This window comes from Typopeltis vanoorti, chromosome 8, assembly GCF_054136105.1.
Source record: "Typopeltis vanoorti isolate ZY-2024b chromosome 8, IOZ_Tvanoo_1.0, whole genome shotgun sequence".
Classification (NCBI taxonomy): domain Eukaryota; kingdom Metazoa; phylum Arthropoda; class Arachnida; order Uropygi; family Thelyphonidae; genus Typopeltis; species Typopeltis vanoorti.
Genome location: NC_143556.1, coordinates 27,568,181 through 27,584,647, shown reverse-complemented (window position 1 = coordinate 27,584,647; position 16,467 = coordinate 27,568,181). Strand labels below are relative to the sequence as shown.

At 34.1% G+C, this 16,467-nt stretch overlaps 1 protein-coding gene across 2 annotated transcripts in view; it reads left to right on the top strand.

Moving 5' to 3' along the window:
• Positions 1-16,467, top strand: part of LOC150103869 (ATP-binding cassette sub-family A member 2-like) — a 975,482-nt gene that overhangs the window by 61,112 nt on the left and 897,903 nt on the right. For both annotated transcript variants that reach the window (XM_090397162.1, XM_090397161.1), the window contains exon 4: positions 4,687-4,983. In XM_090397162.1, coding sequence (XP_090253288.1) covers positions 4,687-4,983 — 297 coding nt within the window. The remainder of the gene's footprint in view (positions 1-4,686; positions 4,984-16,467) is intronic.

Genomic DNA, 16,467 nt, shown 5'->3' with positions numbered 1-16,467 from the left:
TGGCAGGCAAGGATTTTATATTCACTGAGTTTAGCTTGAGGGATTTCTTATGATATAGTTTGTGTTCAATGTACTTGTTGCCAAGAGTGAATGGTTTAGGCATGAAAGTGCAAGAAATGCGAGTCGTGTGGAAAGCAGGAGAATGAAGTAACTAATATTAATTATGTAAAGTGCTGTAGAGACTGTGGAAGGAGTGAATGATAGTGCGCATATGAAAGAGAGTATGCAAAAACTTGCTGAAGGTAGTTTGGATAATGTAGTGACAATACAGAGTAAAATAGCATGATCAGGTGTCATCCTTTACAGGATAAAATATGAGCTAGAGAAACTGGATAAACAATTGTGATGTGGTATATCAGGAGTGAGAATAAAATAAAACATGAATGGGAAAAATATGAAAGTCTGAGAAACTGGAAGTATGGAGAAGTTGTCAGCTGCAATGTAGTGGGCACCATTTAAATATGGCCACAATTCTTGAAAGAATTTTCATCAGTTGTTCCATTGGATGGAGCTTTAGCATTTATAAACACATTTGTGGTATTTCCAGTCTGTTGTCAAACTGTATCCCTTTGGATAGTACAGAATGACCCAAGGAGGGGTGGGAAAACAGAAATAAGAACCCCCTACTTCAAGACTTTAAACCTTCCAAAGCATCCCAAGTGGGTTTCTATCTGTTCAAGTTTTTATATCTGCAGAATAATGTTTCTTGGAGAAACAAAAACCTGATATTATGGCATAGCATAAGTTTCCATACAGCTTGTTTAACTAGCATTTGAAATTCTCTTGCATTTAATAAAGCAATGCAGAAGAGAGATAACATGATTAGTGAAGTGTAACTCGTAAGTCTTTAATTTCTAGATTTTGGATAAACCTGATGATGTCTTTAATCTGTGAAAGAGCAGTTGTGTATCCTGCTTCTTCTAAATTCTTTTCCAGTTTTTTTAGAGTTGCTTGCCATTATTTCAATTTCATGGCTGCTGTTCTTGATTTGGGAGCCAGTCATTTTGTTTTTGAGTAGATGGTAATCATATTGAGAAAAATTATTCCCCCCCCCCCCCCCATTGCATTTCTTTCCTTTTATCAGCATGAGATGGTTTCTCACAGTCCATAAACTCTTCTCACTCTGAGAAATCTTCATTTGACTATCCACAACCTTTTCCATTCTTAAATTTTTTAGTATTTCATCTCCTTTTAGATTTTTTATTTTTTTTCGTTTGCATTTTAATTTTTTCTGTTTATCTTCAAATTTCTTGATTAATTTATCTTTCTTTTTGATGATCTGTGGATATTAAATTCTTTCAGATAGTTTACTTGCTTTTCTGTTTACTCTTTTCTAATTTCTCCATGTATAAGTTTCATTTGTTTGCATTTGGTTTTATCTGTTCAGCTGTTATACTAGATTCATTATTATTAATTTTAACTAATATTGTTCCATCTGTATTTGATGAAGAAAGTTGCTTCTGCTGTTCTGGAATTTTTGGACTAATTTCTGTCTGATATCGTTGCTCACTTTTTGTGATTTTACCAAGTATATTTTGTTTGAAAGCACCCTCTCTAGACTGAATTTGGAAGATCTGAGAACTCTTCTTTATTTCTCTCCAAGATATATTCTGTTTTAATAGGCTGTAGCAGTGTTCCCACTCTTTTTGGCAAAAGTTCTAAAAGCACAATTAGTAATGCAATATTCAGAACTTTTGCATTTCTGACAAGATTTGAGACACTGATCAGTGATATATTCACACCAGTTGTCTTACTATTCCGTGCAAAGCACACTTCCTTTCAGAGGTTCATAATGTCTGAAATGTGGTATTAAAATATTTTAATAATAGTAATAATAGTAGTTTTATTTTAATACAGATTTTTACTACTTGTATATGGAAAATATGCTGGCAATATTAATTTCTCTTATTTCTCAGAAAAGAGAGCTGTTTTCTCCCATTCTTAATTTTGATATTATCTAGATGTCCAGAGAAGATAATTTTGTTTTTTATTGGTGTTAACATGCTTTTCAAAATTAGCATATGCATATTGAGAGTCGCACTTCATCATCATTCAAAAAACTTCCTTTTTTGTTTTGACACAGACAAAACAAAATAAAAATTTCTGATTTATACCAGATATTCAGGGCCACAAATGAAAACATTTGTGGCCCTGAATATCTGGTATAAATCAGAAATCTCAACTATGAGATACTGTTTCTCATATCTAGAGTGATCTCAAGTTTCCTAAAAAAAAATCTTGACTAAGCAAAATAGAGTAGATAAACAAATCATTGCTCCTTCTCGCACTAATTTACTTCTCTCTCTCACCCAGGATTATTTTCCATGATATATACATTTTCCACATTATTTTCATGGCTATTGTTAATCAGAATTGGCATGAGAAATTCCCCCCCCCCCATTTTATTCTAATCTGTTGATATACTTACAAGAACTATTCATCACTTTTTTAATAGATCCACACCAAACTCATGGAACCAGATTTTTCCTTCTTTATATTTCATTTTCCTCTTTTTCTCCATCATTTAGAGGAAAATTGAGGAAACGTTTTTCATTCTTGTCTGGAAATATATGTTCTTCAGGTTTCCAGATCTTTTCTGCATATCTGTATGCACTGGTGTACTGCATGTTGAAGAATCCCTCCTATTTTGGGATCATTATTTAAAAAAAAGAAGAAAACAAATGAAAGGAATGGAATAGATAAATTACTGACTCTCATAAGGATGAGAGTCAATAATCCTGCCCAGAGGTTTTGTACTTTGTTACTGTTATTTAGGTTATATGTATATATTTTTATATCTGACCCATAGACAAAAGATCCCCCCCCCCCTGACCTATAGCATATCATTGCTGTGTTTGTATGTGGGGTCAGAAGGAAGAGAAGAAGAATATATATATATATACATAGTTTTGCCATAAATAGTGTTACAACTTCTGTATGCTCCCATGAATTGCACAGGCCCAGTTCTGCTAGTGGTGCTTTGCACAGCCAACATTTTGCATATTTATCAGTAGAGAGAGAGAGTTATCTAGCTGTATGGGTTAATATGCAGTGGGGAGATTATGGGAACTGTGTAGCTGTAATAGCACTTTACAAGGTTGGAATGCAACCACCTGTTATTTTCAACACACGAAAGACAATCAGGATCAGTAGGATGTTTGTGTATCAAACTATTCACCATTATAATGATACAGAAAATGTAACTGACCACCGAAGAACAGGTTGACTGTGCTGTGTTAGGAAGCAACAGCTTGTGAAGGCACACCTCTGCCATAATCCTGTGAGAATGTAGAAAGTGATGTTGCAAGAGATGAACATTTCACAGAGAACAATGCCACATGTACTAACCGATTACCTGGGGGTGAGAGTCTATTGTTGTTCTGCTGGAATTCCTAACACCACAATTCATGTGGAAGAGGGCGATAAAACCAAAGGCACTTCTCTGGCAGTATGCACGCACAGACACAGAGATATCCTCTTCATAGATGAAAAGATTTTCACTATTGAAAAGTTGTTTAACTGTCAGAAGGTATCGGGTATATGTTTTGGATGATTACACAGCACATGCCATAGCACTCAGGATTCACAGAGATCATCCCCCAGCATCAGTGATAGTTTGGTTGGGGGTGAGATATTGGGGGGATGTATTAAAGCTGCATTTCTATGATAAAGGGAGTCAAAACTTCCACAGAAGTGTATATCAAGACACCATGCTAGAACCTGTTGTATGGCCCTTTCACTCAAAGTGAAAACCACACAATGGTGGTTGGAGGTGAATGTGCCTGACCACATATCACCATCTAATTGGCTATCTGGAAGTCCCAATCTGAATCTGTTGGATGCTTCATATTGTGACTGGAGCTTGAGAGTAGCCTGCAAAAAATGATGCCCCAGCATGGCCATACTGAAGGTGGATTTGAAGCGAGTAGTAGCAGTGTTTCTGTTGGATGTAGTGCATGCCATCATTGATATGTGACCTCACAGACTTTGGACATATGTGAAGGTAAAAGGGGGACATTTCGAACATTGAGTACTGCTATATGCATGTTATACATGTTTTGTATATGCCGAAAGTTGTAAGTGATTTACTGATAGATTAAGGGTTTAAGCACTGTTCAAATTGTAACAGTATTTATGGCTAGACTAGGTAAATTGATGACATACTTAATTCTCTAATTTAGTTATCAAGAAGGACAATGAATAAAACTTAATATAAAAGTAACAGAGAGAAAGCAGCTGTTCAGGAGAAAAGCAATGTCAAAATGAACATCATTCTGTTTTAGCAGTTAAACAGAAACAATTAAACATTTTCTGGATGAGAAAGCAAAAAAATATGAAGGCAAGAGGTACTAATGGTGGTAGTTTTTCTGTGCAGTTGCTTTCATTTTCTCTGTAAATGCTTTAGATTGCAAGGATTTTCAAAACAGAACTGTGATATGTATATAAGAACACAGAAATTAGGACTGTTTGCATAGCTTTGTCAGATCTCTTTATAAATTATTATAAAATTTGAATCTAAATGTTTGTTGGAGTAGAGACAAAAACAAGGATCACTGTTTTTGCCTTACACTATTCTAGTGATTAAAAATTAGAAATGAAAGTTTGCCAAGTTGGGTAACTCAGTGTCATGATAAATATTCATTCTACTAATCTTCCAGATTTAATGATCTCTTATTTATTTCCTAGCTGTACAGTTTCATTTTTGGAGTGCCTGAATCTTCTATAAAATCAACACTAATTGATAAACGTGATGCTGATTTCACTGATGACAGTCTATCAAAAAGTCAGAATACTCTTTTTTCATATTTTTCTGGTGATATATCACCAAGTGAGTTTTCTCTTAAGCATCTGGAAACCTTACTGCAGTACCTCAAAAGTAATGAAGATAACAGCCTCTTATGGACCATTGCAACAAATATATTTGATTCAGAATTAGAGAATTACACTAATTACGAATTGGATGAAGTTGCTGAAGCAGTTAAGGTTAGTCTAATTTTTAATTAAAATGATTTAGTAATGTTGAATTATATTTCTTATAGTTGTTTATAACATCAGAGTAAACATTCACCTTAAAAATCAAGAGATTTTCAGAGTAGTTTGTTACTTCAGTCATTTAAAATATTAAATCTTGTAGAGAAAATGTATTCTTATCATGAAATTTTGCTGTTATTTTTAAGAAATATTCAAGAAAATATCTATCTATATTTAGTATTTTTTTAAAATCCTTATTGTACTCTGCATTGTTCAAGTGGAACCATTGTACGCCTTTGCTCCCAATATGCAGGTGTGAATTTATTATTCACATTCACATTTAACACAATGCTGCTGCAGTACCTCATGGTTTTATTATTGTCTGCAGAATCCAGTTTTAGTGTTTAAAGAGTCTTTCTCTTCATCCCTCATCTTATCATTTTGACTTTCTGATAACATCTACTTGCATAGCATTTTCATATGAAATACATTTAAACAGTTAAACATAAAATGGATTTTACATATGATCATTATTATGATTATACAGATATCTCAATGGAGTCAAAAGACTCATCACCTTATTAACCATTATTCACACAATACCTGTCATACCTCTTCTTAAACTCATTCACTATCAGGGCTCACAACTATCTCTGACAACTATTCCACTCATCCACCACTCTCCAAGCAAAAAATCTAATCCGCACACCCTTATCAACCACACTGTTACACAACTTCCAGGAGTGATTCTTGTTCTCTTTCTACTCATCATGTATTGAAAAATTTCTTTTGTGTCAGTCTTATAGAATCCCTTTAGTACCTTTTAAGTTTCTATCATGTCCTCTCTTTCCATTACTGTCAACCACACACACACACACACACCTTCAAACTACTTTGCAAGCCACATGCCTTCAATATAATCTCATACTGAGCATTTTACAGACCTTTCACCAACTTGTTCACTAATCTCTGAATCCTCTCCACCACCACCACCACCAGAGCTTCTTATAATCACCAGCCTTGTAGTTTCACACATACACTTTCCTTACAGAAGTCTTCAAATTGCTTGCAACCACCCAGGTAATCACTTCATGGTTATTCTCACCAACTGGAAAGGAAATTTGACACCTCATTTGTAATGACATCCTCTGATGAGATGATCAAATCCAAGATCCTCATGTGCCTTCTGTTACATACTGTCTGAGGTAGTTATTCTTCAAACACTGAAAAACATTCATTTACTTTATTCCTGGATGCTATCTCATCATTCCAATCTATTCCAATATCTTTCTTTTGTCTTAACCCTCCTACTGGCTGAGGTAGATGAAATAGACAGACTACCCCAGAATTTTTCATGAATCAAAACTTCATTGGCATACTACCTTTTATCAAGTATTTACCCTCTCCGCCGTTAATGCCGATTTTAGAGCCATTAGTGGATTAACTCTGGTGGAAAACTTTTGTGACTTGTCTTTACATATACTGTGTTACTTGGAATTTAATTTACTTACTAGGATATTTGTTCATTTTTTTTTTTTTGCTGCACAATTTATTTATTGTGTCTCTTTCCAAAACTAACAATGAGTTTCAGATCTGACAAAATAAATAACGAATCATGAAATGATCACAGATCAACTTTTGCAATGAATATATTTTACTAATAGTAAATTTCCTTCACTTTACTGACAATTTTTTGCAAATTTTCTAATGTTTGTTTCATTTAAAATATTTTGTCAGATATTTATATTTTTAAATAACATTTAGTGAAATAAATATTTTATGTGGATCGTCACATTTAAATTTTAGGAACTTTTTTTTTTTTTTTTTTAATGAACAATAAATGATTATAAACTGCATTACTCGGTTTCCGATTGTGTGTTTTTTAGTATCAAAAATTTATATCCAATGGTATTTTATCAAATTTTCTTCGTCTTCTTTGGCTTAAAATTGCAACAGTTTTTTTTTTTTTTTTTTTTTTTTTTTGTAGGATGCACATTATTATAATATCCAGTGCTTAACCATTGTAGATATGTTGAAAATATAATAAGAAGGATATCCTGTATGGAATGATTCGAAGTTTATGCTCATTTTTAAGATTTTTTACTGCAACTCCCCCCTCCCCCCTCCTCTCCTCTTCTGGAACTCAGTTACATAACTACTTTAAATTTCTACTGGTTTGAAAGCTTTCAGATGGTATTTTAAATCTCTTATTTCAGTTTACCGTTTTGACAAAAAAATAAAGCAATAATATTGTTGTATATTTGAAGCTTCTAATTCTGTACTCTTTGCATCTGAAATCAGGTGTTCAGCAGTCTGCTGAAATTATTCTAAGATTTAGAAATACTATGCTATATTTTCTTTATGTAAAACTGTTTATACATACTACACAAAAGAAAGTTCAGTTGTATTATTTTTGCTTCTTTTAAAAAAAATCTAAATATTACTACTTCTAATGCTGCTAGTTGCTATTTCTGAAATACGTCTTAGAAATACTCGACAATAATCTTGTTAGCTGGAGGAAAAGCTAAAGTCTTCAATTACTGTTACTGCTTTTGAGAAACAAGAGAGAAAGATTCCAAGAAGTCACACTAAATTGCCTCAAGCAAGAATGTCTTGTTTCGTTTTCAGTTGTTCAGACATGCTAACACAGAAAAACTGACATTTCTTTTACAAGCTGATGCAGTATTTATGCCAAAAATGATTTCTTTATTTATAGTGATCAGTTTCACTTTTATTATCAAAAAATTCTAAATTCTTTGATACAATTATCTTGAAAAAAAGGACTTGACTTTTTTTAAGAGAAAAGGCACATATTTTTTACATAATCATTTATTTTTTGGGTTGGGGGTAGGGGGGAGTTAGAGACCTGTTCAATCTGCAGCAATTGTTACAAATGTAAATCACTTTGGGAACATTCTCATGCAGTTTAGTGTAAAATAGTAGCAAAAGTTTATCTTCTTCAATAAGGTTGCATATCTAAACTAGAAGAAAATGTCGTTATATCCGCTGATGTTAGAACTCTTACATAAATATTTTTTCTGGCATGATTTTTTTATCAGCTATGTAATGTAATCAATTGTGTGCAAAGAGTGCAAAAATCAATATTTTTGCACTCTTGTATTGAACTACAAGAAAAAATCAGATAATAACAGAAGAAAAATATGTAGTATTTTCTTTTTCATTGGGTGAATTTACAATGTTCTTTCTTTGTGTTTTGAAATGAAAGTGCAAATGATTATTTTCTTACCATTTTTGCCAATAAGAAAATCTGCTATAATTATACGGGTGATATTTTACAGTTTTCCTCCCACAAGAGAAAAGCAATAAGGCAATGATATTGTTCAATCTGTTGAACTTTATTGTAGTGCAAATTTCTGTTATCAAACTTTGCTGTTTTCTAATAAAAAAAAATATTATTCTTGCTACTTTGGAAATTTCTAATCTGTAGCACACACTGCTATGAAAATTTAATAGACAAAATTTTGGCAAACTGTATTCTTAATTACAGAAAACAATCTTATAATAGGCATATTTGAAAAACGTTTGCATTAGGCAAGATTGTGGTACACAGAATGTTTCAAAAATTAACATCTCAATGAATGATTTACCCTACTATTCAGAATTTATTGTTTGGAATATAATTAAGGTATTTCCCACACAAGAAATTTAGAACTTATATCACATCAATGCTGCATGTAGTAGTGTGTTGGCAATGGGAAAATGTTCATGTTATTATTTATAGATTTTAATTATTTATTTTATTTTATTATTTATATTTTTCCTTTTTTTAGTGAAATAATTTACTTGAAAGATGAAATGGAAATAATACAGATAGGCATCTCTTGATCAATATTTGTAGTCCTGAAAAGGACTGTTTTGATGGCCCTGAAAAGAAACATTTTTGATTTTACTATTCAAAATTTATAGATGTTGAACAGTATGGAACACCCTAAACAAGGGAGAAGGGCACCTGCCTTTTTACTGATATTTTATTCCTTTGTAAATATACTATTAGACATTTCGAAAGAACAATGTATCATTGTGTTATAAAAATAACTTAAAAAAATTCTCCTTCAAGATGAAATGGAAACAGTACAATCAGGCATCTCTCTCTGTCAATATTTGTAGTCCCGAAAAGAACTGTTTTGATGATCCTGAAAACAAACATTTTTGTTTTCGTACTGTTCAGAATTTAAAAATCTTGAACAGTATGGAATACCCTAAAGCAAGGATAAACACACAAAGCAGTTTTACATTCAGGGCACCAGATTGTTGTCTCCCTTCTGATATTCTTTTTTTTTTTTGCATACATAGCATTTGCATTGAGTTTCTTTTTATTAGCTGTGGCTGGTAGATTCTCAGGATAATGGTTGGAGGTAGCAGCGTTCAACCTCAGAAGTCTCGAAGGATTGCTTGCTTTCCTGCTTGCTGAAGAAGGAGCATATGCATGTAGCAATACTTTTGCGATTTCTATTCAGTAATCTAGATATGTTATGATAGACAAACAGTTTTCTCTTATTCCATACAAATTTATTCAGCTGGCTACAGACCATACCAAATTCACTTATTTATTCTGTTGTCTATTTCCAAATATAATTTGCCATTTTCACTAAAAACTGAAATATGTTCCAAATAACAAAATCCAATATATGTCCAAATACTTTTTTTGTAATATTTTTTATGCTGTTTCCTCATTACAAGGTAAAATGATAACTGCTGATTACATCTGTCGACTCCACCCATAGTGTTGTTGTATGCACACACAGCAATGGGTTTTTCTTTCGTGAAACCATGCTTCTCCATGGATTTCTTTGATGGATTGTGCAGGGAAGACAGCAGAAAAACATCTTTTTTGTCTTTCCGACGTAGCACAAAGACTTTTCCTCGCTGATAAGCTCGGATTTCCCTCTTCGATAGTTTTCCTGATGGCAGATCTGGAGGCATATCTCACCTTTTTATTTTGCATTTACAGTGCCATGACTATCTGTATGATGCTGTAAAAGCAAATCAGTGAGTTCAGGACACGTGTAGTAATTATTCATTGTAATGCAATGACCTTTACCCAGTCAAGGGTCTAGTAACTGCATTACTGCATGCATCGACAAGGGGAGATCCGAATATTTATCATGCTCGATTACAGTCTGCTTTCCCATATAAGGTTTGAAATCCCAAAGATATCCATTTTCAGATTCACAAAAGCATAAAATATTTTACTCCATACTTTGCTTTCTTTTGGGGAATATACTGCTTACATTTCAGCCTACCTTTGAATGGCATAAGACTTTCATCGATGCTCAAGTCTCTCTCTCAGGAATGTATAGTGATCTACATTTCTGATGGATTTTCTGATGAAAATCATAAATTTTGTTGAGGACTGGGCAATGATGTGTTGCCTGATCATATTCCTCATTATTCTGAAAATGCGAATACTTCATGATGAGACTGAATTGTTTTTCAGTCATAACATCACAAAACATTGGGTTCAGAATCCAGTCTGTAGACCAATACATTTCGAGAGTGGGCTTTTTCATGATGCCTTGCACAATCAAGAGTGCTATAAATGTAACAACATATTAATATCTATTGGGCTCCAAAGTTTACTGCGAGAATGCAGACTGTATTCAACTTGCTGATGTTGTTGGCAAGCATAAAGGTTAGTCTGTTCCATTATGAAGGAAAGATTATCATCGTCCAGAAATAGATGGAAAGAGTCTAAAATGTTGCTGGATTCAAAGTCTTCAGTGATTCCTGGCTTACCTATGAATGGAAACCGTGGACATGCTGGTGTACGTTCAGTGGCGCACCCATTTTCTGCACGAAGACATATTTAAACTACAGGCAGAATCACTATCTTCAGAGCTAGAAAGATTTCTCTCCTCATTGGTAGAACAAGAGCTGCTCGAAAAGCAAAGACTCCAACTTTTCTTCGTCTCACGAACTTTCCTTTTTTTTACCCTGAATGTTACTGCTGCTGGCAATTTCACAAATGAATTGTGTATTGGGTATACTTTCTAATATTCCTTTCTGCCCAGTAATAAGCCATAAGCTAAAGGAGATTACTGCCTCCTTTTGATCCTGGGGACCAAATGGTCTAACTAAGGTCTGATCAGGGTCTTATACAACGGAATGATAACTGTTTTATCTCTGCAGGTCAGTGTACTTCTCATTATTGCAGCAATTCTCTGTGTTACCTTCACTACCTTTGCAATATGTCCCCTAAATTTCAGGTTTCTATCAATCATCAACCCCAGATCTCTTGTCTCCCCTACTTCTTCCAGTATAACTCCTCCCATAGAGTATGCAGTGTCCCATTGATGTTTCCCTAGACCTTACATTTTGCTGCATTAAACTGAAACCCCCTCCCCCAATCATTTGTCCATCTGTCTAGTTTATTCAAATCCTCATGCAGGATTTGAATTGTAACCTTCTGTCACTTTGATGTTGCCCCACCATACACAATTCTCTGAGCCAATCCTGAATCCAGTTGACTAACCTGACATCTAAACCCATGTGCTGCAATCTTAAATATCAGCTTATCATTTGGCACCCTGTCAAATGCCTTTGCAAAATCCAAAAAAATGGCAGTATGCCTTTTCCTCATCAACTACTCTTGTCCGTTTATTATAAAAGGCAGTCATATTACTAAAGGAAGAGCACCCCTTAACAAATCCATGCTAACTCTCACAGATAATATTATCCTCATCTGCCCAATGCTGTGTATGGTCCCTCACTAATTTCTCCAAGATCTTAACAACTACTGATAAAACACAAAGTGGTCTATAATTAGACACTTCAAGTCTGCTACCACCCTTATACAATGGCACTATCTTATCTTCCTTTCATTCCTTAGGTACCTTTCCCATAGCCAGACTTTCGTTGAAAATCCAGGTTGGCAGAACTGTTAGTTCTTTAGCACTTTCTCTCAAAAGCTGTGGTGAAATACCATCTAGTCCCACAGCTTTATTGACATTCAGAGTAATCAGTATTTGAAACACACTCTCCTCTTGCACCTCTAAACCTCAAACCTGTCCTATCTGTCTAGTATTAAAACTTACTTCTCCAGGTTGAAATACTCCAATAAAGTGTTAAAAGTATGTACCACCTACTGCATTAAACATACTCTGGTATGTACCACCTTAACCCAGTCCTGAAGATACTTTCAGGTGCAAACTTTGTTTGCTCACACTTGGATAAAGGATTAAACTAAATTTATTATATCCAATAAAGTGTTAATTGAACAACTCCACTATGTCCTCTGCAGCGGTCACTCTGTTCCCATTTATATCCCACAATGTCATTCTTCCACAACAATCATTTCTCCTCCTACTGGCCATATAGCTAAATAATTCTCTAGAATTTTCTTTGGATCTTAGTGCCACTCTCTTCTCATATTCCGGTTTTGCCTTCTTTACCATACTAGTCACTCTCCTGGCCCGAGTCTTATATTCTTCATGCATCTGATCTCCACCCCTCTCCTTATATCTCTTCCATAACCTCTTTTTAATCTGTAGTTCCTGTTTGATATTGTTTGACATCCATTTTACACCAAATTGTGTCCTCTTCTTCACTCATGTAATACAGCTTACTATTACTGCTAACAAATATTCGTTCACAATTTCCCAAGCACTAATGATATCCTGGCCTTCCAATTCTGCTCTCCATGGAACTGCTCCAAGTTGATATTTAAGACTATTATAATCACTTGCCTTACAATTCCACATACAGCGGTACCTTGCTAATCCGAACTAATAAAAACTGTGCTCATTCGGATTAGGGAAAAGTTCGGATTAGCGAATTTTCCCCCAAGATACAATAACAACTAGTGTTGTTATTGCACAATAATCAGATTCTAATGGTACATCAATTTAATTCTGTAAATAAATGAAGTTACTGATAGAAAAAAAGCTACTGTATTGTAATGTAAAACTTTATTTTAGTAAAAAAATTAGTTTGTATGTACCTGTATCGTTGAGGATTCTGATTTAATAAAATTGCATAGTTCAGTACATAACTTAATTTGCGTAAAAAATATCACTTTCTTGTACACAACACAAAAAAAGTTTCACAAAATAACACAAAAAGTGTTTTTATTTATAATAAATTTAGTTTAATCCTTTATCCAAGTGTGAGCAAACAAAGTTTGCGGCTGAAAATATCTTCAGGACTGAATATGGTGTTGTACTACCTTACTGGGGTAAGGTAGTACAACATCGGGCAACTTAGCAAAGGTGGACCAAGCTGACAACACTCCTATCCCAGTATCTCCCATCATGCAAAACACATCTCCTTGCGGATATGTATAATGTTATGCATTAAGCGATTGGCCACTACCCAGACTAGTTTCGACCTTTATTCTGATAAAGGTCGAAACTAGTATCTGCCTGGTATCTCCACCTCTGGGAGCCAGGCCCAGAGGTGGAGATACCAGGCAGAAGCAATAAGCGAGGTCATTTTTACTTATAGGATTTGCCAAGTTTTTATTTCTTTATAAAAAAGTCACTGATTTTCTTTTGCTTCCTGTAAGCTAAACTTTTTTTTCGAATGCTTCTTCTCGGAGCTGCATTAGCAATAAAATTTTGTGGAATGGCGCATCATTCTGCTCAGCCCATTCTATACGCATATTAAAACTGTCAACTGCCTCTTCATGTTTCACTTTTTTTTTTCAAATTCTTTATCGTCATCATCGTCTTCTAATTCATTCTGCAGCATCATATTTATAATTTCAGCATCTGATTTGATTCTGAATTCACTTTCGGTTCTACTTGTAATCTATTCCATGACATCTGCTTGTGAAATTTCAACATTTGGATTTATATTTTTAACCAAATTATGCACGTTTTGAATTTCCTCTTTTTGTGTATCACTGTAGTTATACTGTGCTGTAATGATAATCAAATAAATAATAATAGTTAAAATAATAATTATTAAATAATAAATAATACGTAATAAATAAAACTTTTTTTCTTTCAAACCACAGTTCCGATTACTGGAGGGTTCAGACTAAAGAGGTTCAGATTAGCAAGATACCACTGTAATTCCACATCTTCTAGGTCAAAACACAAGGTCACTGTCTCCAACTGGGGAGAGAGAGATATCATCTCAGTTATTATCAGCTCTTCTCATTCTATGACCAATCCAAAACTCTTGAACCTCTTGTTCCCTCTGTTACATATATAGTGTTGTTTGTTGTTTGTTACATCAGTGGTGTTGTTTATCCATTTCAGTTGGGTGTGCTGTTGTGTATTTTATGCAACCTGCACTAAAATTCACATCAATTTGACCATATATGATTGCATTTTTATCGATGTATGAAAGTTTTAAGAGTGCATAGCGCATCAGTGTTCATCTTAATTGGTGCAGTGCAATTAATTGTAGGATAACTTTGAATATTTTTATCATCATCATCATCATCATTATTATTATTACATGACATCTCCAGGGAGTCCAAAGACTCATCGAGGGAGGGCACCTACTCCATAGCTCTCCGTCTTCACCACTCAAATCCATCAACTACAACTATACCAATGTCATCTACTACCCACCACTAGTATTTTCACAGACAACCAGAAACATCCATGCCCACGATGAGATTTGAACTCACATTCTTTTGGCTGGAGAGCGAATACGCTAACCACTCACTCGGCCAACCAGACCGACATTTTAATTTATCAATTAATTGTAACCAAATCTGCATAGAGTGGGAGACTATGTGTTTGTTTTAATATATATTAGAAAACAATACTGAAGGAGAATGCTATATTCAGTGAGCCTTACACCTTTGAGTAATTCACCTTTGAATTACTCAAAGGTGTAAATATAATAGCAAATCTGGAAGAGGAGGACAAGGCTTACCTCCTTTGACTACAATCATACAATCTAGAAAAGCTCTGACAGAAAACAGGACATTCAGTAGATTGTAGACACTATTTTCCATTGTAAATATGGGCAAAATAAGTTTTGAATTATTTATAGAAAATTATATATTAAAACTTGTCTATATTGGAGTCCTAAACACGTCAGTTCACAAACAGATAAAACTCAGAAAGCAAAAATAGCAACTCATGACAAATGACAATGTTCAATTGGATTGGTTGACACAATAACCAATCACAGCCTCTAGGTGCTATTGTCTCAGTAGTTAAAACTACTAGAATGCTAAGAATTTGATCTGCTGCACCATCTATACCTCTTTTTATGGCTCAAAGGTGTATGTATTTTGAACACACACACACCCAGGCTATTAACGCAAATGTGATGCAATGTTGTCAGAAATTGGCCTCTTCATGAGGCATTAGTATATTGTGTTTATTTTTAGGAATCACACAAAGTCTGGAAACAATTAGAGGAGTCTTTAACAAGAATAAATGCAAAAATATAATATTGGTGATATTGCTATTCGGTGGATGAGCACCGCACACCAAGAATATTCACCTCTGATATAAATACTGTTAGTCATGAAGCATTATGCACAGAGGACTTACTGTCCTATCAAAACATTAATTAGGTTCTATATGAGCTAAGTTACTTGGTCATGGCAGGCCACGAAGACTAACACTCAAAGAAACATGGAGTGAGAAATGGAAATATGATGGTTTGAATATTTTAAAATTTTGGATACCCATAACTCCAAAATGAAAGGAAATTATTGTAGGTGGCAATGTTTATACAGAGATCTTCACTGTGCATACAGTGTTGCATATCCATAGTAAGATATTGTTTTATAGTATTTTTTCTGTAACATGCTCCTAAAGGTATCTTTAGGAAAGGACAAAATGTTGAATCTGTATGATCGTTCATTATGAAATATGAAATTATGAAATATTTACTTGTTTGCTAATGATGCGAAATTAGATAAAGTAACAGTTAATCAATGTGATGTTGATAGCTTGCAGGATGATTTCCCTATGAGGGTAGATTGTAGAAGTTGGTTGATAGGAGAAAAAGATGAGATATGATAGAAACATTTAAGTTGCTTAAAGGATTTTATAGGAAAGATGCAGCGAAAATGTTTCAGCACTTGGCCAGAGAGACCAGAACAAGAGATCATCCTTGGAAGTTGAATAAAGGTGTAGTGAATAGGGAGTGTGAGGACTAGACTTTTTTTTTTCTTGGAGAGTGGTGAATGACTGGAATGGGGAGTGCTTTGTCTGTTAATGGGTTCAAGGAGAGGTATGATAGATTATGTGGATAGATTGGATCTGCTGCAATAAGTCTTCAAACTCCATAAAGGTAGTTGTATAATAATAATCATCATCCAAAGTTTTTCCTTTCACAGGCTGATTGTTTTCTATATATTTAGTATTAAAAAAAGTTTTAGTATTCCTGGAGCCAATGCAGGCTTTAATATAACTGAATACTGATTGGTGTATTTTATTTAATTCTCACATTATAAATTCATTGTCCTTTCATGCTTTTTTTTGTTTAGCAAAATCAGATACTTGGACCAAAAACTATAAGAAAGGTTATTGATAGGACACTGAATGGTGAAGCTTTTTT